We start from the raw sequence: 27,165 nt of genomic DNA, 5'->3' as shown, positions 1-27,165 counted from the left end.
TCTGCTATTATTTATTATTTAACACTTTGTGATGCAGTTTGTGCTGAAAATACTGCACAAAATGAATCTGTTCCATACTTATTATTGCATCTAGAGACATTTAAGGTCCAGTCCTGTCAGGTGCTTAAGATTATGCAAGTTTCCCTGTTGATCTGACTGCTAAAAAGCTGCTTAAATATTTTGCATGATTAGTGCTATACATGTGCAGAAATAATAACATCAAAAATTATTTATTTTATGGGCTATTAATCCTGACTAACTATGGTACAAGTTTCTTGTTTCACTGAGTTCCTGGGGTTTTCCTTAAGAATTCCCCTATACCAAAAAAGCCCAAAAGATTTACACTAGAATCTAACATTTGCAGGATTCAGGTCCATGGGATCAGAATCTGACTCTAAGTGGCATGTGCTTGGGGAAAACAGGGGGGTGATTAAAGCTCCTTCAAAGAAAATGTTTCGTATAGCACCATAAGACTTTGGGTCAGACCCATAGAACCCAGAAATCATGTTACCCTAATTAATCATAAGTTACTCTATTCTTAAGCTCTCTGTGTCTGTTAGTCATATTAGCAGTGAAGTTATTTTAGCTGTACCGTGTCTTGGAATTCTAGTAATGAACTAGAGTTGTTCTAGACTAGGGCATGATCCCTTTTTACTGGACCTGCGGCAGAGTGTTTTAATGGCTTCATAGCATGTAGTTGTAAGAACACCTGCATGGCCAAAATCATAAAGTATAATAACGGAAACAAGAAAACTAATTGAGAGAAACAGGTATTACACACAGTACTGAGGCACATCCTGGGTCATTATGTGATTTATAAAGCTTTTCTCAATGAAGTCAGTCAATAAACTTCTAATTTATTTCAGTTGTCTTTATCGAGTTGAGAAACATGAAAGATTTCCCAGTTTAGCACCATCACCTTCCACTTTCAAGATATTGCTTTAAGGTAAGTAATAATTACCTACTTTTCTACAGTTCTACCCCATAAAGAATGTATTTTGCCTCTGAAACAATTGAGAAGATCAATGTTTCAACTAGAACCTAGACTTGTCTTTACTCAAATGCATATCCATTTAGTTAAGTGCAATACTTCATTTTAGGCACAGACCTTATACAAAATTAAGTATTCCTATTATATTTTCCTCTTAATTTCTTTCATTTGTTTTCACTGAGACTTTCACATGTGGACCAATGGCAATGCTTGTTGTTCAACTTTAAGCTAGAAAATAGGCGCTTTTTTTCTGGTAAATCCTGGAGCAATGTATAGCCATGTCTCAGTGGAAGTTACATAAATGCATACACACTCAGACTCTATATGTGTGTGTGCATTATGCATGTTCAGTTCTGTGTTTAATTGTATATACTCTTAGATACTGATTCTTGCAGGTTTTTTATGTAAATAAGAGTTTGAAAAGAGTAAAATTAGGAGAGAAAGTTAATGAGTTAACCTGAATGTTGAGGTGGCGATAAATCTGAAGAATATAGAACAATTAGAACATACAGAGCAATTGCAATTATCATGTTCAAAATTCTATATTTCATTTGTGTTAATAATAACAATGTTGATGCAACCTCTGAGTATTTCCCAGGGACTGATTACCTGCTAGAGAGAACCGTCATTTGGTGAGCACTGAGTCAATAAGGCCTTCTAGCCAATCATTAATTCCTGAGAAATGCCATATAGCTCAATCATTATTATTAAAAGACATTCCTGAGCTGTGAAAATCTGTCAAAAAAGCAGGTAGACAGGCCTGATCTCAGGCAGTATTGATGTGAAAGGTAGTTTGTGATAAGAAATGTCACGTGGAAACTGGAATGAAGCAGTCAATGTCTGTTTCCTTGATAGTTATTTCATACTGTAATGGGATGTTTGGATGTATAGACACAAAATGTATTGCCGCTGGCAAACAAATGAGGTGATGATTCTACTACAGCAGGCCAACTGGCAGCATGTTTGCAATCACTAGTCTTTAAAAGTACAGTTAAATGTTAGAAGATGTCTGCTGTGGAGCAATAAGGTAGCTTGAGACATGAAAGAAATACCTTAGCAGACATAAGTTGAAGAAGCAAAATGTGTTTAACAAGGAGGCTACAAACAACATGAGGTTTACAGATACTGAAAACAGTCCCATGATTTACAAATATTGTAAACAGCCCTGAATGACACAACACAGAAGTTTGTTTTGAACACCTCTGCATTCTTGAATCAGCATACATCAGACAGCTCCATTTGGTTCTACTAAGTTTTATCATTCCTCTATGAGGAGTATGCTTTCCCTTTGGTATTAGGCTTGCTGGATGGTTAAAAAGCAATTGGTTCTAGACCTTTCTTTCAGTTACACAGCTAACACTTTATAAGCCTTTGTTCTTTTAGCCAATAACTGCAATCATTAGTATCATACCAGTGCAGCAACGTGTGAAATTCCAGCCTGCATTGTGTTGACAATAAATATACTTCTCCTTTTATAATTATTGAGCACACATCTTTTAAACTAACCGTTCTCTTTTCATTAAAAAAGATGCACATACAGACTGGGACAGAATGAGCTTGTTCTTGTAATTTCATGAATTCATAGCAACTTTAACTAGAACATCTTACAAACATTGAGTATTTTTTAGGTATTGTCATAAAGTTTGAAAAAAATACACTTTGCACATAGCAAAGGGATCACCATTAAGAGATCTTAATGAGCCAGGAGGTACTTCATGAATGAAAAAGCATGAGAGACTTGTTTTCATGGCTCACTCAGAAGGAAGATAATTTATTGCAATTCTACAATGTAGAAATTACCTTTATCACCTAATATTTTTTCTCTTCAGTCTTCTTGTAAAACCAAAACTGTAGTAACTGCATGGGTTGGGGTTGAGACAGGCAGTAACAGCATTCACATTCGGAATGGACTTATTGAAATCCTGAGAGTTCTTGCAGCTTCAGTTTAATTCAAAGGAAATTCAGAAAAATTCAGATAAATTTAGAAGGTAAATGGAGTACGTGCAAATATACAAGAGGAAACACATGTATACTGCAGACGTCTTCAGTATACAGCAGTGGGAAAAAAGTGCCAAAATGTCTAAAGCAGCTTTCAGCAGTATAGCTGAAAAAATGAGTTGTGCCCTCAGGTTTGCCTGTTGCACAGCTATTCCTCTGATTCTGAACAAGCAAAACTGCCAGTCAGTTTCTCTCTTTGGCAAAACTGATGTTACTTTTGAATTGTAACAGTATTGCAAGTACCTGTGAACAAGGTATGTTTCTGCTTGTTATAAATTAGACTGCCAGGGAATTTAGATCTGGAATGATTGGCCTGAGGATTATCACAACTGACAAAGAAGGCTCTGCAGATCATTCCAAACTCGTGCCAATAAAATCTGTATGTCTTGATAACAAAAAAAGAAAAGAAAGTCTACAAAGGATCAAAAAAATTAGAACTGCTTTTGTATCCTTCCAACTGAAAAACCAACCACCTTTGTTCCCATGAGTTCAACTTTTCAAGGCAGAGAGTAAGCCTTTCTAAACAGACCTAAAATAGCATTAAAAATTTTCAAGGTTAAAGTCAGTATAATAGGCTGTATACTGTGCTTGAGCATAGAGAAGCTGTGCTTAGACATAGAAGAGGACGCATAGCAGAGAAAATTTTCTAATCTGCTGTCTGACTGGTGTATGTTAGAACAGCTGAGGAGCTGATCTAACCAATACGTCTTCTAAAAACTCCTCAGTAACTGAGATTAAGAGGTAGACAAGTTTTAGTCTAGAATGCACATTCTCCAGGCCTGGAACATCCATGGATGGAAGCCAGAACAGGAAGAAGTCAAATTAGTGAGTCAGTTATAGTCTGTCAGTTTAAGTACTATTAACCCTCAGGGGCTATAGAAGTGAGCTGTAAACCTCAGAAGTGAAGAACTTGCTCTTCACAGAAATGTAAAGTTGCTGTATTACTTAACTAACAAAAGATTTCAGCCACCATTTATTTTGCATGTCTTCCAAAATGTACTTTCAGGCAGCCAAAATCAAAAGTTCTTACTGAACATTAGACCTTTTCAGTGTGCTTCCCTGATAATAAGCTTTAATGATGTCTCTCCATATCATTGGCACAATATGCCCATCTGAGGCTTGATGTATTTTGTATCTTACATATAGTAATAATATATAGATGTAGGAACTTTCAGATTTATGAAGAAGAAAATTTCTCTGACAGTTCCATTTTTAAAGGATGCTAACTGTTAAAAGATGCTTAGGATTTTAAAATGGTAAGTCACAAGACAGATGAAATAAGAGGTACGGAAAAAGTAAGAACAGTCTGAGGTCTGTGATACTTTTTTGATTATATGACACTGCAGTTTTCATGTGGCTATCAGATTCACTTATGTGATTACCATGCCTGGCCAAGAGTGTCAAATATGGTTGCCAAAGGTTAAATACCCACAGGCCAACTCAGTATCTACTAAACTCAACAACTGTCTTTCCACTGATGTAAAGTGGAAACTGCACTGGGTGATTTTGTTCAATAGATGCTGAATAATCACAGCTTACCCTGAAATTACCAGATGTCTGAGTGGTCAGTACTTCTGAAAACCGGGTCACATATTTGAAAGCCCAATAATGAATTCAGAGACTAAATTTAGACACATACGTTGGAAAACTGTTGACATGCACAAATACATATATGGGTTCCAGACCACGCTTTTAGGCAGGTGGTAACAACTGTCCCTTCTTGACTCCACCGGACAGCCAATGTAAAGAGCAGTACCAAAGCTGGCTCCAAAAGGATTTGCTTCTCGGTCCTCTAGCATGATAGCCAGTGAGAAGAAATAATCTATCAACCAGGTATACTGACAGATGGGTCAAAAAACCATGAAGATCTCAAGGTGGAAAAGTAAATGCCATTTCTTATGTTTTCTGTCTAAAGAGCATTCTGATAAAGTCAACAGGATTCATCACTGATATTTCTCAGTACAGTGCAACTCTTATACCTACATATATGGAATATCTATCTAGAACATCTATCTAGGTATTCTGTTATACCTGCCTTGAATGAAAAGGCATCAATCCAGTCTCCTTGCTCTTTGCATCATGTCAATAGTAAACTGAAAACTAAATGCTTAAAGTAAATAATGTGTAGCAGAACATTTTTTATAATAATTCTTTTTTTTTTCTTGTGGTTTTGCAACATATATTTGCCTAGAGTTTTTTTATTATTGTGAAAGTGCAGTGATCCCACAGCTGGATAAATAATAGGACAAATAAAAGAATTTTAACTGTAATGTGAAATTCACATTAGGGAGTCTTCAGACATGGTGCAGAAAACATGCTGACAGCAGATTCTAGTGGTATCTTTTTGTTGTAGTGTTTACTTAAATCAGCAGATTATCTCTAACCTGCTAAATATAATCTAATGTTAATAACATATTTAGGATATCTTCTCTCTAATATATATAGGAGATTATTGCAGCGTGCAATAAGGTTAAACACATTTTTAATACAAAATGCTGTCACCTTAGAGTACAGATTTCAGAATGGATTATTTGATCTGTATATTTATATAAGCAAGTAACATTGGAGTAAAATGTAAAGAAGCTGCAAAAGGAATACTTCTGTATAATATGGAAATAATATATATATATGGCCAGTTGTAACTGAATACTTGGTAAAAGGACAACTCACAATTTTCTTGGCTGTGTGTGGGAATTAGTCTGTCATTCACTCCCACATGCCTGACAGAAAGCTGGCCTCTTTAAAGTCAATTTTGTAATTTATATACACCTTGAAGTCTTAAATATGATTTTCCAGTTTAACAAATTCTCCCTGTGAATATAGGGATTGTTCTTCCTTAAAAAGAAAAAATAACAAAATTAAAAAGGAAATTGCATGCAATTTCTATGCAAACTAGAACAGTTGAAGTGAGCCTTGATAATACGATGAAGACACAGATAATTTAGATGGCTGAACAATGGGATCACTTTCCTACATAAACAATGCAAGTATTTCAACACATAAAATGACCATAAGTGAAAAAGAGCAGATATCTCATAATACCCAATTATCTCACTTGTTTCTGTCATAATGTTCAGCTCAAGTTAAAAAAAACACTTGCACAACAAGATCAGAAATAGATCCTCCATGCGAAGACTGAACCTGGGTCCAGTTTTCAGTCTTTTCATCTCATTGCAAAGGATGATTTTTTTAGTATTAGGTCTGTTGGTTATCATTAATTACTTATTGACAGCTGTATGCAAAGGACAAAGTCTTGACTCATTAGTGTTAACAGGAATATTACCATTAAATTCAATGGAGTGAAGATTCCACTCTAAGGATCAAGATTTAATAAGTTTATTCTCATTGAGATGTTCTTTATAGGACATAAAATTCCATTTGTTTCAGTGGAGTCATTTTATAATGCTAGTGTTATTCATAATGAAACCAAACCCCAAATCTAACATTAAAGCATACAGAAAAAAAACATACAGAAAAGTTAAAGACAAAAATAACAAAGATAAGGACCCCATTCTGATGCCTATTATATGACAGAATGTAGAAATATTTAAGGAAATAATATTCTCACATACAGTGCACCTTTAAGCTTTAGTGCAGATAGCTATATATTGCTCAAAATGTATTCAAACGGAACTCTAGTCTCTATGTCCATCATTACATTGAAGCCCAAGGGAGGCACGGTCTGCTGGCAGTGATAAGGACAGCTCTCTAGCACATATGCTGAGGGAAGCTACCTGCACTACTAGGGAAGCCAATAAAAATCAGCAGCGTATCCAACAATCCTTGTTTCTACCTTCCTGCCTACATCCATCCTAAGCAACTTTTCTGTGCCCTGGCAGTCTGAGAGGATGAAGGCTACTTCTCACTGACTTCATGACCTTTCATTACAGTTGCATTCCTCTGGGACAAGAGAGGAATAATCATAGCTTACACTGAAATCACCAGATGTCTGATGGTCAGTAATCTATACCATGAACAGATAAAATTTTCTTGGCAGCTGGCAGACAGCTGTGGAGTTCATTCCCTGATGATATTGGAGCAATTACAAATCTCAGTTCCTTAAGAATAAAATGTAAAATCCATTCTTTTCACCTACCTGTTCCACAATAATAATAATGAGAATAAGAAAGCCATCCCTCCTAGGACATGAGGAGAAACTAGAGATCCTTTACTGTGATTACTTTAGAGCTTGTAAAGGTGTTCTGATACCACGGTGATGAACACAGTATAATTACCAAGATAGATGATGGATCCAGCTGGCACTTCTCCCTCCTCCCCAACACATCATGGTGCTCACCACAACAAGTTTATGATTTTTTTCCTAAAAATCTGTTGAGTCTTATTGGTCTTTACAAATTTACTTGCAGAAACCACAAAATGCTCTCTTCACTTTGATTTAGTCTAGACTGTATGAGAGAGGTGCATGATTTTTTCAGAAATTACACCCATATGGTATATTATTCTCTTGATAAAAAAACTCCTCTAAAACCCTAGCTGATAAATAAATAAATGTGAGTTCTCCTTCTTGGAAAAAAAATATTTTATATACCTATCTGTCACCTTCGGCTCAGTCGTCTTTGGCAAGTTTTACCCAGAATGGTATTATTATGTTTGTTCAGGTGAGATTTATTGTTCAAAGCTCAAACAGAAAGTCCGCTAAGTTAACTTCTACCTTGCACTTTTTCTATTTACATAGGATTTATACAAGGATGAGGTTTGTTTTGGTTTTTTTTTTTTTTATCTAGAAGATGAGATAAATACTTGCTAGACCAGGCTACGTAAGAACCCAGAAATATTGCAATTTTCTTTTCTTCAAGAAAGGAAAAGTGTGAAAAATAATAGCAATCTCATTGGTTCACAAAACCTTTCTCAAAATATTTACTCAGCTCTGAGTTTCAAACAGCAAGCACTGCTATTTTAAATTTCCAAATTCTTAACAGCTGCATTGTACAAGAATGCCATTGCATTTTACACTACTTTGTGTCCTTGCTGGCAGCATCATTTTAAGTCAAAGTCTGAGTGGGTATGGACAAGGTGCTAATCTTTCACCTGCAGAAGTAGAACAAGGTATTCTCAGGAGTAAGTGGAAGAACTGCTGTAGTGGGGAAACCACATGCCAGTCTCCAAGGTTTATAAATCTATTATTCAGTATATTAGGAGTTAAGTGTAAAACATTTTTCATTGAGAAATTAATTTTGAACTGATTTTAGCTACTGAAATACTTTATCTGTGTACATACCTGGATGCTTCCAAAAACAATTATACCTCAAAAGCTGGATGAAGTAGGAAGTACTGGGAGAATATTAGTAGATTAAATTCTAATGGATCTAAATGGGACCAGGGCTCCTTTCACCCAGGGTGAATTTCACTCTTTATTTGCCTGAGTTGCAGAAATCTGATTAACCAAAGTTTATCCAGAAGCAAATTAGTGCTAAACTGTGAAAAGCAGAGTTTTGAGACTACTAGCATAGCCTTATGCTAGCTTTTTTCATCCAAAGAGTCCAATTAAGCAAACCTGGCAGAAGCCTTAAAAGCAAGTATTCTCTGCTGATGGTTAGTAAAAAATTGATCACTCTTTTTATTAAGACAAAGGGTGCCTGATGAGGAGTTGAAGGGGCAAAATAGAGTGCAGCACCAGAACTACACAGATTTCTTCTGGCTTTGGAAGCCAAGAGGAAAGACTGGAAATTCTAGTACCAGTCTGTTTATGGTATCAGTATTTCTGCCTGACAGCAAGGTAACAGATGCTTCTTCAGGTCAGGGCTTCCTAGCCTGTTCCTAGACAAGCTGCCCATCCTTATTTACGGTAGATGGACTTCAAGTATTGTAGCACATCAAGTGCATGAGCAGACCATGTACAGATCTCTCAATGCCTTAAAACAGTGGGAGGATCCCTATTACAGTTTAGCAATACTGGCTTACAAAACCTGCACTGGGAAAGAAATTTAGCCTTATACAAACAGTCAGTTCAGTCCCAAATAAGTTCTCAAAAGAAGGCTCAGGAGACACAAAAGTTATGCACAGTCTTTATGCTGATTCTCTGCACAGATTCCTCCTTTTTGCTAGATGAATGAAAATATGCTGACTTGCATGAATACCTTGTTTATATGGCTATACATTTTATATTTAACAATATTTAAACTTTGACTATAACTTGCCTGAAAATAAATATGTAAACCAACCTAGTTTTCAGTTAAGTTTGACCTTCTCTTGAGACAAATGAGCCTTGAAGATTTCTAGACAGGTAAACAGAATAGTTGCTTTCCTATCAGCCTGTTCCAGCAAGGAATGTGATGATCTCCGTCTAGATAAACTTGGAAGTATAATAATGAATGCTATTTTGCCAAAAGTTCAGCACTGGCAAATTCTCACCGATTCTTTAACACTTTAATCAAACAATATGGTGGCAGATGAGACTAGGTTAGAATTGCTTGAGAACTGATGAAGGTAAAAAGGTACTGTCGTTTTGGAAGCAGGAATAAAAGAAATTTGTCATACACAGAAGTAAATATTGTAGTAAAGTGCAACTTGTTGATACAGGATTATATCGCATTTTGTATGTCAAATAGGTATAGTACATCAAGATCTTCACCCACTGAATCAGATTCATCAATCACACTTTTTATATATTATATACGTATTTTGTGCATATACATATTGTATATGTATATACATAGATATGCTTTTTCCCCAAAGCCAGTTATTCTGTTCCAAATGCCTGACTTTAAACTGTTTTTCTATAATGCCTGTCTTTTGGAGAAGAATCTCAAATGCAGACTCAGATACATAAGCTCTCTCTATAGGACATATAGATAGTTAGATGCCTCAGAAGGGTGAACCTGAAAGTCTGCATACTTAGTGGAAAACATGACAAACAACAGTGAAGTGCTGATCACAGAGGTCTGTCTCAGCCAATGCTCTTCTATGGAGGTTAAATAGCTAGCAGAAGATAGCAGTCAGGTGCCTCTTCCTAATCGATTAAAGAATCTGGACTCTGAACCCTACTTTCATCTTCTCAGCATAAGAAGAACTTGTCCCTGGTTTCTTTCTGTTGGGTTTTTGTTTGTTTGTTTGTTTACTTAACAGAAACCATTAATAAGAGATGAAGAAGCTACTTCACATTAATATGAGGAAGGACAGAAAAAGAGAGAAGAGGTTCTTTGGTGAGCAGAATATCATCTTGCTTACGGAAAGCCTAACTGTGAATCATTTGGACTTCACTTTGCTCTTCAAAACTGAAGTGGTAGGACAAGTATGAGTACTACACCAACACTAGATATACTCCACTGGCTCTCCAATCAGTGAGTACTTGTTCACATTCAAGGCCTTTCTTCAAGGTTTTCACTGGAGTACAATATAATTCCTATGGCATCTGCAATTCAAAAGGTCACTGCATTCTCTGAAAACATTTTGAGTTATGGAACTCATCATGAAATGGGAGTAAGGAGACACGCCTTGAAAGTCTAAGCCTAAACACCAAAGATCAAAGCCTTGTACTGCATTTATAAGCAGTTGAATGTGATGTACCTTTTCCCTGAAAAGATTTCTTCCATTCATGCCAAGATATTAATATAAAAAAGATTTATAGGGAAGGGACACATGCATAACCACCCATCTTACTGTGAATTCACGTGTGCTACAGATTTGATTAAAAGACAGTAAATTTATATTTTCTTGATATTAAAGCTAATTGGTAGATACCAACACCAGTCAGCAATCTTGCCATCTCTGCAAGATCCTTGGCTAGGTTGTTAATATGCAAACACCAACAGCCCACACTCTACTAGGAATGATAAGTTCATATTTTTCTTATCTGATTTCTTTCCATTCAGGAGCCCAAATACATAGGAATGTATCATGTTTTTGATTTATGCATGTAACTCCAAATGACAGCATATGCAGTGTGCATGCCATAGCTTCAGTTATTAGGAAAGTTTTCAGTTTCCACTTATTTTAGTTTTTATTTCCTCCTAGGCACTTATTATATTCTTCCTAGCATGCTGAGCTCTTCTAATGTTTAGAAATATTGTGGAACTGCAAAAAAGGCACAGTCAATTAATTCCTTCATTTGAATAATTAAACATTTTAAATACTCCCTCCATACCTTATGTTCAGCTATAGATATATTATTAATAGTAGCTTGTACTGTGTGCTGCAAGAGAATGTTAGGCACATAATTCCTAGAACCTGGGGAGGAGAACATTTCCTGACACTATGAATTTACCTACCCAATGACAAAGTTATCTTGTTCTAATTCAAACATGTTTCACACTGTAATAATTACACCGTATGAATGTTATGCTTTTTTTATGAAAAATTCAGCACAGTTAATTATTCAAAAAATTGTTATGGTTGATGAATCCATCCCACTGTGTTCAACAAAAATGTTAATCGTGCTTCACTATTTTTAGGATGTTCCTGTTTTATCATTCATTCCAGTAGCTTAGTCTATAGAGTAAGACCATTGCATAAGTTCAAGACCATAGATTTGCAGCCAGACTCTCTGTTGTCAAATGGGTGTCATCAACATGCCATGGTTAAACATGGTTGGTTACATCTTTGCTTGTTGAGTGCATCCCTTTAGACAAATGGCCTTCAGTCTCTCTTCTTCTTTGGATTGCCATTATGTAATTTTCCCACTCTCAGACCCACTCCTGAACAACAGCATTCAATGACTCCACCATGCTTGTTGAACAAGCCTGACTAGGCTTCATAGCAGTAGAGTCTTAGTTTTATCTGATTTTAAAGCTGGAGTGTCTGAAGCAAAAATGGATGGAGCAGTTCATTTTGCAAGGTCACTGGGTAAATTTTCCAAAAAGTAAATTTGCTAAGCATTGAATGTAGCACTCTTCTCATTCTTAGCCTACTGTTGTACAGAACATATAGCTTCTACACATTCTCTACTGCATATGCCTGCAACCAACTGGCAAACATCAAAATTGTCTTTAATGGTTCCAAGTCATCTGGAGAAGAGGCACTTCAGTTAATTTCTTTATTTTGCCTGCTGTACAGGGGACATGTCTTTATTGTGATCATACTTCAGCAAATGTACAAATGTATTGACAAGATCAAGCAGTATTTCCATGAATAAAATTTTAGTTCTCCATTGTTTTAAAACAGAAGAAATTCAAGGCATGGGAAAGCCACTTTTCTATTGTCAATTAAAGTCTGCTTTTTTATATTTGGACATTGGACTCTGTTACATTTGTAAAAGAGATTTGAAAAATATTGGAGGGTTAAAAAATTTAAAAAACCACCACTATGGGAATACACACAGTGTTTGCTGTCATTGACTTAGTTGTTATGAATAAGTACAACTGGAAGAAATCTGAAAAAAATCATCACAAACACAGGAGAGAAGGAGGAGAGTAGTTGAAGTGAAGGGCTAGTACAAAACAGGTGGATTACTTTTGCCTTGTAGGTCATGCAGTCTTGTCCTCATCTATTATTAATTTTGAAAGTAGAAGCTTTGTGGTGCATGTTATGTCTTCGCTCATAAATAAGCCTCTGTGTGCCTCTACCTCTGTCCAGATTTGATCTCTATCTCTTTTTACCCAAGGCCTGTAAAACACCTACAGATCTTTAGACCAGGAACCTGAGAGAAGTGGAAAATGTAATTTATTGCTGAGATAATACTGTTGAAAAATGGATCCTTCTGGTTATCTAATACTATTATTAATGGAAAAGGAAAGGCCCTTGAAATTCTGAGAAATAAAAGTGCTAGACACAGCTGAAAGAGAGTCCACACTGAAACATTAAAAAATCAAGTACTATTTAATTTTCAAATAATATTTCCTACAAATTAAACTAAGAGGTTTGTAATAGCAATAATTACCTATTCAGCATCCTCCATCAGTCTCTGAACTCATTTTCTTCAGTCATTACTTGAGTGAAGAAAAAACTTAAATGGGTCATTTATGCTTAAATTAATCTGTGGTTTTCCCAGAGTACCTTCTTTGTTCATCTCCAGCTTTAATTACTGAAAAACATTTTGTTTTATAGAAATCCGTGGCAAAATAGATGCATCCTTCATAGTCATCCTGTTTCAGGAAGTTCACTGACTGCTATATTAGTGACATCACAGATGGTAAAGTCAATTTTAAGATCTATTTCACATGCAAAACCTGGCACACAACATGAGTGAATACTAATGTGTAAAAGAGTTCTATGAAGGCTTTAAGGGACATAAATAATTCTCCAAGGCAGCAAAGATTCTCTCAACTGCTGATGCAATCTATTGGTAAGGCTGTATTTTGAGGGGAGAGTAGTGGTAGTCTGGGACCCGTGAATGCCAATCAACAAGAGGGTTTACTTGCCTGATTAATGTGTAACTACAGTTTCTACTCACACAGAGGACAGTTCTGTGGTGTCAAACCTCACTGTGTAGCAGAAGCTACAACTTTGCAAAGTGGTATGACAATGGTTCCTCTTTCATAGTTTTCTTGTAATCACTAAGACTATTTTTTTTCTCAGAGTAATCTGAAGTCGTCATTTCTTTATGTCCAGCTTGTTATATTCTGTCAGAATGGTGATGTACAAGTGCTTCTCAAAAATATATTTGGTTAAACAAGTGAGCTGCGAAGACCCTACCTGCTAAAATTTAGGTGGCCAAAAAACATTTCCCTTTTTATGATAGAGGATGAATTCTCTTTATAGAAGAAAGCAAGAAAAAGGAAGTATCATTTTTTTCAAAAAACCCAAATTGTTTGCATGTCACCTGTAATGTAAAAATTAGTTTTTCCAGTCTGAAAAATAATTTTCTGCTTTGAGCAAGGAAACAAAGGGATTTGCCCAGTACATTTGCAATGCATTTTGAGTTAATCAATGTAATGGTAAAACAGGAATGTCCTTGTTGTATGCCTAGCTGAAAAAACATCTAAGTGCTCTGATTGTTTATTGAATTTTAATACTTGAAGGATTGCTGCTTCTTTGATTTTTTTTTTGGCAGAAATAGCAACTGCAGTTAATGATCATCTGGGGTTTTATTTTTTTCTAATAAAATGTCATTTATCAGCAAAGAAGGAGAAAGGAATCTGAGAGTCATGCATACAGATGCATAAACTAAATACTGCTGCTTCTGCCAGATTGCTGCTTTGCTTGTACATTAATGGAAAATCTGTTTGTTTAAAAATAAGAAAAGTCCAACAAGGCCAAATTTTAGATCTGGATGTGAATTAAAAGCTCTTAAATCTAGATTTGCTTCTTAGACCAAGTCCAATAGTATATACTTGAAGCCTACAGTACTCTAAAAACACACACATATATGTGTATATATATATATATACTGAACAGTTTCTTCAAATCTATTTATATGCCTAATTCCCTTCCATTTGTGACTGGACAGGTCTTGATGAGCAGCAGGGATCATAAACTTTAGATAGTAGGTAAATGCTGTCCAAATCTGACTGGAATAATTCTGGAGAACATTTAAGTCAGAAAGTTCTTAGATAGTTCAGGATGAGGTGGCAGTGAATCACAAATTTTCTGCATAATTTTGGAAGTGGGTACTTCAGTTAAAGCCTGGTTTTTTCACCTAGTTCTAGCCCTGCTAGACTCCTATGCATTTTTTCTGTCTAGTAGTTTCAGTGCAAACTCATGACCCAAACATCCATGGCTCTTCAGGAGTAAACACCTAACATGTCAAAAATATGCACCAGATCAAATAATTTCTTCTAGTCTAGCTCTTTCATTCACTGGAGTCATTACTGGTCATGACTTTTGAATTTGCTGGCAGCCTGAGTCTCAATTACTCAATGAAAGGTGCAAGTACTCCGTGTACCTGAAAATGAAATCTCAGGATAGGGAAATCCAAAATCAGAGGCACCCTGAATAAAGCAGAACTCTTGAATATTTGGCAGCACACAAAATGAATGAGACATCTTACAAAAACGACCAGTAGATCTAGATAGAACCTGTATCTGTGTCAGAAATGGGAATTCAGTGTGCAAAACAAATTGAGTTAAATAGTGTGTTTAACTCATTACATCAACTTTTATATCTCTCATAGTTACAGTGATTCAAGGAATATATTACAGGTTTCTTGAACAAATGGAGCCTGCCCACACTAAATGAGTCAGATAGATAAAAATCAATTACATTGTGAATTCTTAACTGTGGAAATAATCAATGTCATCATTGTTCCCTTCCTAGCAAAAAATATTGGTCCTGGTCAACCAATCTTTTTAAGTTGGTTTGTGCAAAACATTTTAAATATTTTTTTTATATTGTTTTGTGGGGCCTTTGAAAATGGAAAGCCATTTGGTATCAAGGCAAAGTATTAACAGGACTTTTTTTTTTTTTTAGCATTGATAAGCACTCTTTAGTGTAGTAATTCAGTCATGTTCGTACAGAATGTCAAAGGAGCAGACCTTAAGTTTTATCATATTCTGTAACATTTTAGGCTTAGATTGCTTTATATATTTATACCAGCATACTCATCCTGGAGTCTTTTACTCTCAGCAATGGAACAGGAGATATAATATAATATAAGATACTACTAATATAAGATACTAATATAAGATACTACTGTAAGTTTTCGAAACTTACTGAATTTTATCCATTAGCTGTTCTGGGGAGAAGAATAGGAGGGATATCATATGCCAAACCTTCCAAAATGTTACATCTGCTAGGAATGCTGTCCTCTTAAAAGATTTATGGGAGCTGGAACAAAAGATTAATAGAAAACAGACTTGATGATGATACATTGTATGCATTATTTATTTTCAGTGTGTGTAAATCCATATTGTCTCTAAACAAATACAATGATGTGATCCTTTTTATATCATCAGGTTTTATTAATTCCCATTATTTTCTCTAACTTATCCCTTGAGGACTCATATATATTAGCATGCACTGAAAACAGATGTTGATAATCCTGTCTGTGTTGTTTACACCTCCAACCTTCACTGGATTCCCTGAATTCCAGATGGCAGATAGTCATTCTATTCTATATATAAGATTAAAATGGTTTATTTTCAAATCTGCATATCTGTCTGTGCTTTGTACTTTTCATTCCAATGTCTAGACCAACCCTGTTCTGTCCTTTTCACCGTTTGTATTCTTCCATTTTTGCTATTTGCTGTCTTCTTGTCATTTGCTGAGAATAGAGAAAGGATTCCCTCCTTCAACCACTGCTTTGACTATTTTGCTCTTGATATGAATTGCTCATCAGAGATAGTGTATTTTAGAATTATTTACTTGTTTTATTAGTACTTTATCTAGGTCTCTTGAAGTGCATACAATCATACTTTAAATTGCAGTAAGAAATGGAGTGTCTGCTACTGGATTTTTCAGAACTTCTAAGTTGTTAAGAACTGTAAGTATTGGCAGCATGATCTAATGTGTACTAGAATAAGTCTTAGAAGATCTGGACTCCTCAGATCTGCACTATTCTAATCACAGTCATTACTAAGCTAAACCTTATATAAGCATTTCCTTTTCAATGCCTCAATTTCTCACTTTTTCTCTATCTTATTTTCAATATACTGGGTGCTCTTCCACAATGGTATATTCTCCTCTGTATGCTCACACTAACTTTTTAAAATTACTAGAATTATTCTCAATTTGTACTCTATAAATAAGACCAGACACGTGGTACTGTAAATTATTTATTCAGTGTCATTATATTCATGACACTTTGTATAACAAATCAAGTCCTATGACAAAATTCTGCTGCTTAATCTAGGCCTCATCTGGAATAAGTCCATTAAAATCTATAATTAAACTAACATAGATTGGTAGTAACTTTAAACTATCTAGTCATAGTAAAATGAGTTTAGCTGTATAGCATTTGGTCCATGATCTTGGCTTCAAAAATGCATACTTCAAATTTGGCAGAGTAAAGGAAGCAGGAGAGAGCAGAAATCCCCCTCCTGCATATACACTCCCCATCCTCAGTTCTCACGTTTATATCCAAATGTTCCTTTATTTCTGCAGATGAAAACACTTCGGCACTTAGGCTGCAAAATCAAAAGAAAATGTGTTTAAATTACAAAATGGAAATTTCTTGTGGCATCCTCATTACAGTAGACAATACTTAAGCTGATGTAGTATCAGAGGAGTCCATGTGAAGAGGAGGCAATGCAGGCATGCTGCATATTCACCATAGTCATCACCTAGAAAGAGCTGAGCATCCTGAGGCTTATCCATGACCCATCCTGCAAAGAGATCAAATACAGTACTGACAACAGAGTTTTGTAGAAGAGAGCCCCCTACACATGCCTAGAAAAAAGAGCTGTGAATGTACAGAGATTTAGATAAATCTAGAAGATCTTAGAATCCACATCTCTGCCAGATCTGATTCAGTCTTTCAGACGTGCATAACTTGACTTAAGAAAAATGGTTGCCTTTAGCAACACATCCAGGTTAAGACAAAGGTAATTGGGTGTGCTGATCACAAGCTCACATCCTTATGCTACAAAACTACAGTATGCTGTCTTGCCAAAACAGTAATGTTATCTCTACACTTTTTGGCCTGATCCTGATAGTATTTCACTTGCAAAATTCATCCTGAGTTTAGCTGAAGTCATACAGCAGCCATATATTCTGGTATATAACTACTCAGCCCTATTAAGCAGATGAGAAGAAAATGGAAAAGAAACAAAGAAGGTCAAAAATCTCTTTGGATCATTCAGCCAATTGCTCTTACATTAGCACGAGCGGTTCCAGCATTAGACCATGATCAGGCTGCACCTGAGAGTCAAAAATGCACTTTAGTATTTACTTGCTTAATGTACCAAATGCTGCCTCATAAAGAGGGGAATTGACAAAAACTACTTAATAAAAAAGACTTCCTCTAGCGCTTTCCATCTAATGATCATCAAGCAGTTTACAAGCAGGAATGAAACTGTTCGCATTTGGGGATAATAATACCCCCATTTTACAGATGGAAAAATAATCCAGCCATAGGAATGCGTATTAGTTGATAACAGGAACCTTATCTAGTGCTTTGCTACAGATTTCACAAGACGAATAAAGAGGCACTCAGAACTCTGCATGTCACACAGTGCAGAATAATGGGGTCCCAGCTGTTCGACGGGGAAATCGCAACCATGTTATCCTTCCTGTATTGCTAGGTCAAAAAGGGACTCCAGTCCAGAAAAGATTAAGTAAACATTGCCTTGCAAGGGTTATTTCAGTTATTCATGTATTTCTGTTATTACCTGACTGTGTAGCCTGGTGCAGAGAAAAATGGAAGCCGCGTGGGCCGTGGCAGCTGCCCACCACACTGCCCACAGCCACGGCCAAGGCCCGTGGGCAACGCAGGGCCAGGCCGGAGGCAGCCAGGCTGGGGTCCGCGAGAGCAGGCAGCGGGGGCAGACACCGTGCCTTTGCCTTTTCCGTGTAACTTTGTTTCTTCTCTTTTTCAAAGAGCAGTTGTTGGTGATGTCTAACTTCGTGAGTGCAATTAGCGCTAAGAGGAAATCCGACCTGGAGAACATCCCCTCAAGGTACAGAGGAAGGCTGCCAATGCTTTCAGATGACACCGGTTTACTTCGCAGGTTAGGAAAAAGTTGAAAACGAAGGCAATCTATTACTTTTTTTATTATTATTCATTTAAAAGCCTGCGCTTTTGGGGGGCAGGCTCCACTCCCGGAGGCTGCGCTCTCACCCGCAAACACCGCAAGCCAGCCCGCCCGCGGCCGCCATGTCGCCGCGCCACCCCTCGCCCCAACGGCCCCCGCCGCCTCCCGAACATGGCGGCGCCGGGGAGCCACGCCGCAGCGCACCTGCCCCCGGGGCCGTGCCCCCGCCTCTCTCCCCGGGGAGCCTCTCCCTACGTAGCCGCCTGACCACCCCCCCGCTGTCGGCCGTGCCCAGGCCCAGCTGCCCTGCGCCGCCAGCGCGGCCTCCGGCGGGGCTTCTCCCGCCCGCGCCCAGGCACCGCCCCCGGCGGAGGCGGTGCCGCCCCCTCGCCGTCCCGGGGCCAGGTGGCGGCTCCCGGCAGCGGCCGCACGGCGGGCGGGAGCTATGGCGACGGAGGGGGACGCGTTTCTGAAAGCCCGAGGCAGGACTCTGACCGCCTTCCGCCAAGGTACGCGCCGCGGGGCCCGCGCCGAGGCGGGAGCGCCGGGCGGAACCTCGGCATAGGGCTGCGGGTTCCGGCGGGCTCTCTTCCCCGCCGCGCAGCCGGGCGGGTAGTGCGGGAGGGGCGTGTGGAGGGGAGGCCCGGGGCTTTCCCCGGGGGCAGCGGGAGGAGCGCTTACTGGCGCGGGGGGGGTGGGAGACGTAGGGCAGGCGCTCGGAGGGACTGGGACAGGGCCGTGGGCCGTCTGCCGGCGCCAGGAGGCCCGTGATAGGGAGCCCCCCGCTCGGGGCAGCGGGCCGAGTACCGCCTGCTGCTGCCGGGCTGCGGGGTTCGGCTGAACGCGGAGCTGCGGCAGCCCGCGGCCCTCCTGCTGTGGCGGGGCGCGTCCGAAGCCTCCGAAGTTTGTTACCGCGTTAGCTGGAGAGCAGAGGCGCCTTGAAGCGTTTGCCCCGCGGTCCTGTCCGCAGCGTGGGTGGCTCCGGCTCCCGTGGAGAAGATGTTAGCGGTGTCCAGCACCAGATTCGTGTTAAAATGCTCGCCGGTGCTGCTAAACCTGATCTCCGTAGCTTGTGACACTGCTGGTGCTGGCACTATGCTATCATGTGTTTGTACCTATAGGGGTGACCTAACAGGTTACAGGTAGCTCGTTGTTTATGTTACTTAAATGAAAGGCAGGTGTACCATAACGGATGCAACTGGATAAGATCCCAGTTTCTTCAAGGTGCTTCAGCCTCTCTCAGGGTAGAGGTCAGCAGCTAGTTCCTCCCCTGGCGCTTCCACGCTGTGCAGAAACGGCACCATTAACCCCCTCGGCTGGTAGTGTTGTTCTAAAAGAGGATTTGCTACCCGGTGTGCAATAGACCGATTTCACACACTCAGGAGAGATACTGCTTTATTCTGCGCAGGGTGCTCAGTGGACTTTCCACAAATCAAGCACACCAGATTCATCAGGTGCGTCCCTTTTATACAGTAACAATTGCATCTAATTTATTAAACTACTCCTACCTAGTATATATTCAAACTATCTAATGCATATGCATAGGATCACATAACCATGATACATCAGATGCCTTCTCTACATGCACAGGGGTCTCGGGTGGTCTTTGGTGGTCATTTGAGGAGGTATCCCCTCCTCACTTTGATGGCTAAGTTGCTCTGTATCAGGTCAATGGTTCTTTTCCTGCCAAGAGGGATGCACAATCAATCAGGAAGAACAGAAATGGTCAGAATTAGTGCTCCAGGTGAGGCACCATTAAACAGGAAGAATAGAAAACATCAGAATGATCTTGGTTAACTAACTTAATTTAAAACAGCACTTTCTAATCTACCACAGGATTTTCTATATCTGACATCAGTAGTGCCTGAGTATAAACCCGCTCCATAGGAGACATCCTTCTAGACTTGCCTCCTCCCAGGTGAATAAGGTAATGAGGCCACTGCCAAGCCAAAAGATGGCAGCCACCTGCTGACTGCTGGTTCTTGTCTTGTGGCTGGACCAACGGAGAATTATGTTGAACATCTATCTGTATGTCACCTGTTTGTAAAATTCTCCCAAGGATGGAGGTTCTGCAGTATGCCTAGGTTTTTTGGGTGCATAACTAGCTCTGTGTTAAGAAATCTTTTCCTATTGCCACGCATGGAAGGTATTTTATTTCCTTGTATTTGTTTATAAATTACAAATTGTATTGGTTTGGTGAGGTGGGCAAGCCTATTCAATCCCAACAATTTTGTGGTATTTTCTTGGGTTTTATTGGAAATATTTGGCTTTGCTTGTTGCCAAATAAAGAAAAATCACCAACTCTGAGCATGTGAAGTATATGTATACAGTCATTCTGGCAACCTATTAATTGCAGATGGTGTGGTTGGTTTGGAACAGAATGCCTAGCATTTGTTGAGGGGACAGATGGCAGACAAGCCATCTAGTTATATCAACTGTATAGTGAAATTGTAACAAAAGGAGTGCTCAACAGCAGTGTAAAAATTTCTGAACAAAAGCTTCATGTAAGTACTTCTTGAAAATTGCCTTAAACATGGAAGAAAAAAATGTGATTTGGGTTATCAGTTTTCCAGGTCTGTTTCTTTCTCCTGAAGTGTCCTTGTTTGTTACCGACTGGTTGTTTTTAATCTTGTTCAGGACTTTTTAGGCTATGATAGTCCAGCTACCATCTTTGGGTACAATGTTTCTTTGTCAGTAGTTTACTTAGCTCTTTCTTAAGAGGCTAAAGTTCAACACAACCTTTTAATAACTAAATGATTGGAAAAAAACAGAACCAAGGACTGACAAAACTGAGGAAAAGTTTCTTGCAGTTTAAGATGAAAATCAGGTATTTGTGTTTTGTTGTTTTCCTCAGTCCTTAGGTTTCACTCCTTCTGTTAAACAGGTAGCTACACAAAATATTTACTACCATTGCTATGGCTTGGCACACTGTTTCCTTTTAAAATTTGAGAGTCACCATTGAGAGCTTAATTTCCTTTTTTTTTCTTACTACCCTTTCTGCAAAATCACTCTTCCACACCCTATTCCCTAATAGTAATTTGTTCAGTCTGCTTTCACATTATGTGGAGTTTATACCTGTAACCTGCTCTAATCTACTCTTGGTATCTGACATGTGTGAATCAGAAGCTCAAGGTCAGGGATCTAAATTATCCATGTAATCAATGGAGCATAGTAGAAAACAGTGCATAAATACCCTACTTTATTGGCAAGATACCTCTGTTTGCTTTGGCTTTACTTTTTTAATAAATTGTCTGTCTTTTCTACCCATGTGAAATTATGCTTCAGATGTCTACTACTTTTATTAGTATTTTAGTGAAGAAACAGGACCATATATTTGGGTAAATTCTGTCTTCACCACTTCTAAAAAGTCATGGGGTTTTTTTGGTTTGGTTTGGGTTTTTGTGCCAAGTATGCCAGTAGCATGCTGTGCAAAGAATTTCTCTGAAAGTACGTAGAGCACTTTTTTCAAGTAACTAAACAAGTGATAGTACCATCAGCTTAACTGTTTGAGAAATGTCTCTGTTTTGAACCTGTGTTTTGCTAGTTTTAGCTGATGGTTCCAAAACCCTTATCTGGAAGAGGCAGATAACCAGCATTGCATACTCATGTTCTCATTTCCACATGTGATTTTATGTTCCTCTGTCTTGCCTCCCTCACCAATCTTTTGCAAACTCTTTAAGTTTAATCAGTTGCTTCTCTTACTTTTTGTTTGCTCTCTTCTCTATTCCTTTCCTATCTCTGCTTTTTTGCCATTACTGAATGTTGAGCTGACTTTTCTTTGTAGCACTTGTTAGAACTATCATTGATTATATGAAGTTGGTGGTGTTTTTCCCGTGTGCGCTATCCTGCACTTTTCTGCATTGCAGTTCATCTGCTTGCTTGAATTGTCGCTGCGTAATGAAGTCTCTCCCCAGTTTTTCACAACCAGGCCTTATTCTCATGCTGCTAAATAGCTTAGTTTTAGCAAATATAATTTCCTCCTTATTCAGTTGCTGTTACAGATTGTTTTGAATCTGTTGAACAGTTATCTGTCCCAGTACAGATTCAGGTGGGATCTGTGCGTCTTGTTCTTTTTTTCTTACCAGTTTTTTATATACGCAAAGACTTTCATATTTCAAGACAGCTTGGCTTCCTTAAGAGTCTTTGATGAGTAACTGTCAGATACCTCTTGGAGATGGTATCAAGTGGATATTCCTTGTCCATGTAAAACCAGTCGATTACTCTTTCTGATGAATCAGTTAAGTGCAATAGTTACTGTCTTTGTTACAGTTTCCATTAACCTGCCTGTACAGATGCCAGTTTTGCAGTCAGTAGTTACCAGACTGCTTGGAAAACCCTTTTAAATGCAGGTATGATACTGGCCATCTTCCTGCTCCTCTGGTACAAAGGCAGTTTTAAGCAAGAGGTAACTCCACGGGGGTTAGCTGTTTTTTACTTTTGAGTTCTGTGGATGCCACCTAATCTGAGTGGTTTGTTATTGTTCGTGTCTATTTGTTGAATCTTCTACTGGTATTTTGATTTGAGACAGATCCGATGCACTGTCTCTAAGGGAGAATTCTGGCATTAGATCTTCACAAGTTCCTTCACAACAAACGTGGATATAAAATTTTACATTGTTTTTTTCTGCTCTGCCTTTATCTTTGGGTGCATCTTGCACGTCTGGAACATCTGTTAGCCTTAGTGAGTGTCTGGCAGGCTACCTGCTCCTAATTCCTCTAAAAAGGGCTGTATTAGTTTTCAGATTTATGCTATTCCCAGTTGTTCTTCAGTTTTTCTAGCTTGACTTATTGGACTCTTGTATCTAACTTTCCAGTGTATAAAATCTTCCCTGTTTTCTTTATTTGGATGCTTTAGCTTTTTGAAGGATGCTGTCCTGCTCTTACTAGCGTCCTTATGGCTGCTGTTTATGTTGTTTAGTCAGTCTGGATTCTTTTTGGTTTCTGAAGTTCTTAGTAAATGCTGTGCATATGGTGTGAGACTCCGGGATAGTGTCTTTGAATAGTTTCCACGCTGCCTTCAAGGATTTTTGCACTTTTTAAAAGCATCGTAATTACATATAATTCGCCTTCCTTTGAAATTAAGTACAACCACAGTTGATTTCTTATTTTTTCTTGCTTTCACGAGTGTTGGATCTTGGCACATTATGATTACTGTTCTAGAGCTCTTCAACAGTAATATTTTTGAGCACTGATCAGAACTGCTTCCCAGCTAGCATATTCCATTCCCAATACTGTCTCCAACTCTCATATGAATTAGGCAAATTTTTACGTGGGTTTTGAGCAACTTTCTGTGACTTCACCTTGTCATTATGCAAGCCACCCCCCTTCACACCTACAGTCTTGGGCTGTAAAGTTTCTGTAATGAGTTTACATGTTAAATTTGGGGGTGGGCATACAGGCATAACTAGAGTTTAGCATTCTGTAGCCCTCAGTACAAATAAACTGTATCTGAGGGGGCATTTCCTACCTTGATAGTTATCTAAGAAGTTTAAAAGTATATATTTTAAAAACAGTAGCACTGCCTAATTTATTTGAGAAACTGTTATTCTGTCAGTGTTTCTACTGACATTAGCTCTGTAGTTTAGGCTCACCGTATATAATTTCTACAATAATTACTCTTTCAAAGGGTTTTATTTGCTCTCTGAAAAATGTATTTTGATACCTGTTTTGAAGGGTTTTTTTCCCTGATGCATAAAATTGCGCCTTCCATAATAGGTTGCCTTGGTCATTCATCAAAACCTTCAATAGTCGTATCTTTGGTAGTCTCTCAGGAACACATGGAAAATACAGCTGAAAGGAATGCATATTTCATTAGATTGAAATCTTTTGTATTTGGACATACAGACAATAACGATGGTGTTTTTGAAGCCATAATTATTGATAATGTTTCAATATTAAACAAGGAATTACTAAGGATTTAGTGCAAGTCCTTTATTGTTTTTCAAGCTATTCCAGGACTGAGAGGAATTAAAACAATTTCCTTTAAAGGTGGACTGCAGAACAATTGCAAGGAAAAAGTTTTTGCCTTTTGTGTTGTTTGTGATATATAAATACTGCCTTCACTTAAAAAGATTTCATTTTCCTTCCTTCCTTCTTTAGAAAACCAAGGTTGTGCTTCTTGTCCAATTTTACCTAGAAAGAGAGTCGCAGGCACGCTTTGTAGGCAGAGACAGCTCAGGCAGGGAACCATGTACACGTATTTGCTATTTTGTGATCTATCAGAGAAGTGAAATTAATTCCCCTGGCAAACCCAACGTGAGAATGGGGGCATTTTTTGTATTTATTACTGCCCATGGTATACTGAGCAAGCACTAGGAATGTGTCCATGTCTATTCTCCTCTGATACAATAGTGTATAGAGAGAGATTATGGACAGGAGTAACTTTTCATAACTAATTTGTTTCCATGAAATTCTGTAGAGTGTAGAGGAAGAAGAAAACCAATATACAGTTGAAACCAATCAATGTAATTTAAAAAAAATCCCACTAGGGAAATAGTGGAAATCCCACCGGTACTACATGGCTGTCTGAGGCCAGCTTGCAGTGGTTTATATGAGCAATCTCTATATGTTTGTGATCCTCAGAGAGGGGGGGAGAAAAGGGAGGAGAAATTAGGAAAACCTAAAGGGCAAGAAATAAAGACAGGGCAAGATATTAGCTGTTATCCTCTATAAATGTTGAGGTTTGGCTTAAATCCCACCTAGGTCCTTGAAGTGTCTTTTTGTGCGTGATCACAATACATGGCTGAGGTTTTCTCTTGTGAATTGCTGCTGACTACTTTGGCCCTTCACAGAATTAATCCTTAGATAAAATTAGAAGCTGGCACCATTTTTCAGCCTATGCTACTAAAAATACATTGCATTGATCCTCTCTCTGTACTTTGGCATGCATGGGAGCAGAAAAAGAGTGGGAAGCTATTGAAACTGAGGCATAACAACATGTTCTGAAGTTGGACTTCCTCTGTGGTGATCAGCTGTGCAGCTCTTAAGGAGGCCTGTGAATAAAACAGATTTGGAATAGGAGTTGTGTGGCTTAATGTGTAAAAGCAGCTCCACAGACATTATTTGTCCTTCAGAAATGGAAACTGTATGTTGTCGTGGTTTAACCCCAGCCAGCAACTAAGCACCGCGCAGCTGCTCACTCACTTCCCGCCCCAACCCCAGCAGTGGGATGGGGGAGAGAATCGGGGAAATATAACTTGTGGGCTGAGATAAAGACAGTTTAATAAGACAGAAAGGAAGAAAATAATAATGGTAGTAATAATAATAAAATGGCAATAATAATAATAAAAGAATTAGAATATACAAAACAAGTGATGCACAATGCAATTGCTCACCACTGACTGACCGATGCCCTGTTAGTTCCCGAGCAGTGATCTGCCCCACCTGGCCAGCTCCCCCCAGTTTATATACTGGGAATGACATCACATGATATGGAATATCCCTTTGGCCAGTTTGGGTCAGCTGTCCTGGCTGTGTCCCCTCCCAACTTTTTGTGCCCCTCCAGCCTTGCTGGCTGGATATGAGAAGCTGAAAAATCCTTGACTTAGTATAAACACTACTTAACACACTGATGTTTTCAGTTGTTGCTATCATCATTACTCTTATATTGAATCCAAGACATAATACTATAGCAGCTACTAGAAAGAAAATTAACTCTATCCCAGCTGAAACCAGGACATACATACATCAGTTATCTGAGAAATCTGCTGACTTTTGTCTGGTATTTGCATTTTCTTATTGCTGTGGTAAATTCAGAAAGTTGCAAAAAGCTTCTATGCTCATAGGGATGAAGAGCCAATTTGCAGGCGTTCTCAGCTCTGCTCAATTTTGTGATGCAAGGGAGAAGGCAGAGAAAAATTTTTATTAATCGAATCCTAATCTTCTATTGCTTTACCTAGCATGCACTTTGTCCAATACAACTGCATAGCTCATCTAAAGGCTTGAAAATTGAAACTCCTAGTGAGAAGAATGCCTTTGATGTCATTTCCATAAAAGTCATTGCTTGTTCCATTTGAAGGGAAGATAGCAACTGTACATGCTATTTAATTGAAACCTTATGGGGTAACATCTAGGACCTGGATCATGGCTAGATGATCACTGCAAAAACAGCTGTTCCCCCTCCCACCACTTGTGCCCAATGCTGTTACTAACCCTCTGCCAGACTTTGGCATTCCCCTAGCATAGCAACAGAATGATTTGTCTGAGCACTCTTCTTGTGATTCAGTGCAAAGTCCAAAAAAATTGTTCAAACAATTTTTTGTGGTGCCTGACTTACTGCTTAAGCAGACATGGTTCATTTGCATGGCCTACAGTACCTGTTCTGCTTGAGGGTGCTAACAAGCAGCTGGTGAGGGAGAGAAGTAGGGTACAGAAGTTTTGTTAGTAATTATCTGAACACAGTCCGTTGATAAGTCATTTAATTGTTGGGCAAAAGACTTCTGGATCCATCTGTGGTAGTGGAAGAGGCTTTTATGTTCTGTTTCTCATTGCTACCCTCTTACCATATTGGTCTGTTGAAAGAGCACTTGTACAGGCAGGTTTCCTGGAGTTTTAAGCAAAGTTAGCCAAATTGAACTAGTTGCAACACTTTAAACTTTAGCTGGACCGGTATTATGCCTTGCACAGATAAGGAAAAGCTTGCATTAACCCTGTG

The 27,165-nt window shown here is 38.5% G+C and overlaps 1 protein-coding gene and 1 long non-coding RNA gene across 3 annotated transcripts in view; one reads left to right on the top strand and one right to left on the bottom strand.

Annotated features, from left to right (window-relative positions):
• Positions 1–16,583: 16,583 nt before the first annotated feature.
• LOC115335858 lies at positions 16,584–18,262 on the bottom strand. The gene is made up of 2 exons (XR_003921560.1): positions 18,151–18,262; positions 16,584–17,145 (listed from the first exon to the last, which is right to left on the bottom strand). It is a non-coding gene; the product is annotated as an uncharacterized LOC115335858 (long non-coding RNA).
• Positions 18,263–18,832: 570 nt separating this feature from the next.
• CPPED1 (calcineurin like phosphoesterase domain containing 1) overlaps positions 18,833–27,165 on the top strand; it is a 50,035-nt gene continuing 41,702 nt past the window's right edge. For both annotated transcript variants that reach the window (XM_030002147.2, XM_030002148.1), the window contains exon 1: positions 18,833–19,022. In XM_030002147.2, the coding sequence (XP_029858007.1) occupies positions 18,959–19,022 (64 nt within the window). In that variant the 5' untranslated portion in view covers positions 18,833–18,958. The remainder of the gene's footprint in view (positions 19,023–27,165) is intronic.

The sequence above is a fragment of the Aquila chrysaetos genome, chromosome 25 (assembly GCF_900496995.4).
Source record: "Aquila chrysaetos chrysaetos chromosome 25, bAquChr1.4, whole genome shotgun sequence".
Lineage (NCBI taxonomy): Eukaryota > Metazoa > Chordata > Aves > Accipitriformes > Accipitridae > Aquila > Aquila chrysaetos.
The sequence above is the reverse complement of the archived record's forward strand: the minus strand, read 5'-3'. Positions and strand labels throughout refer to the sequence as shown.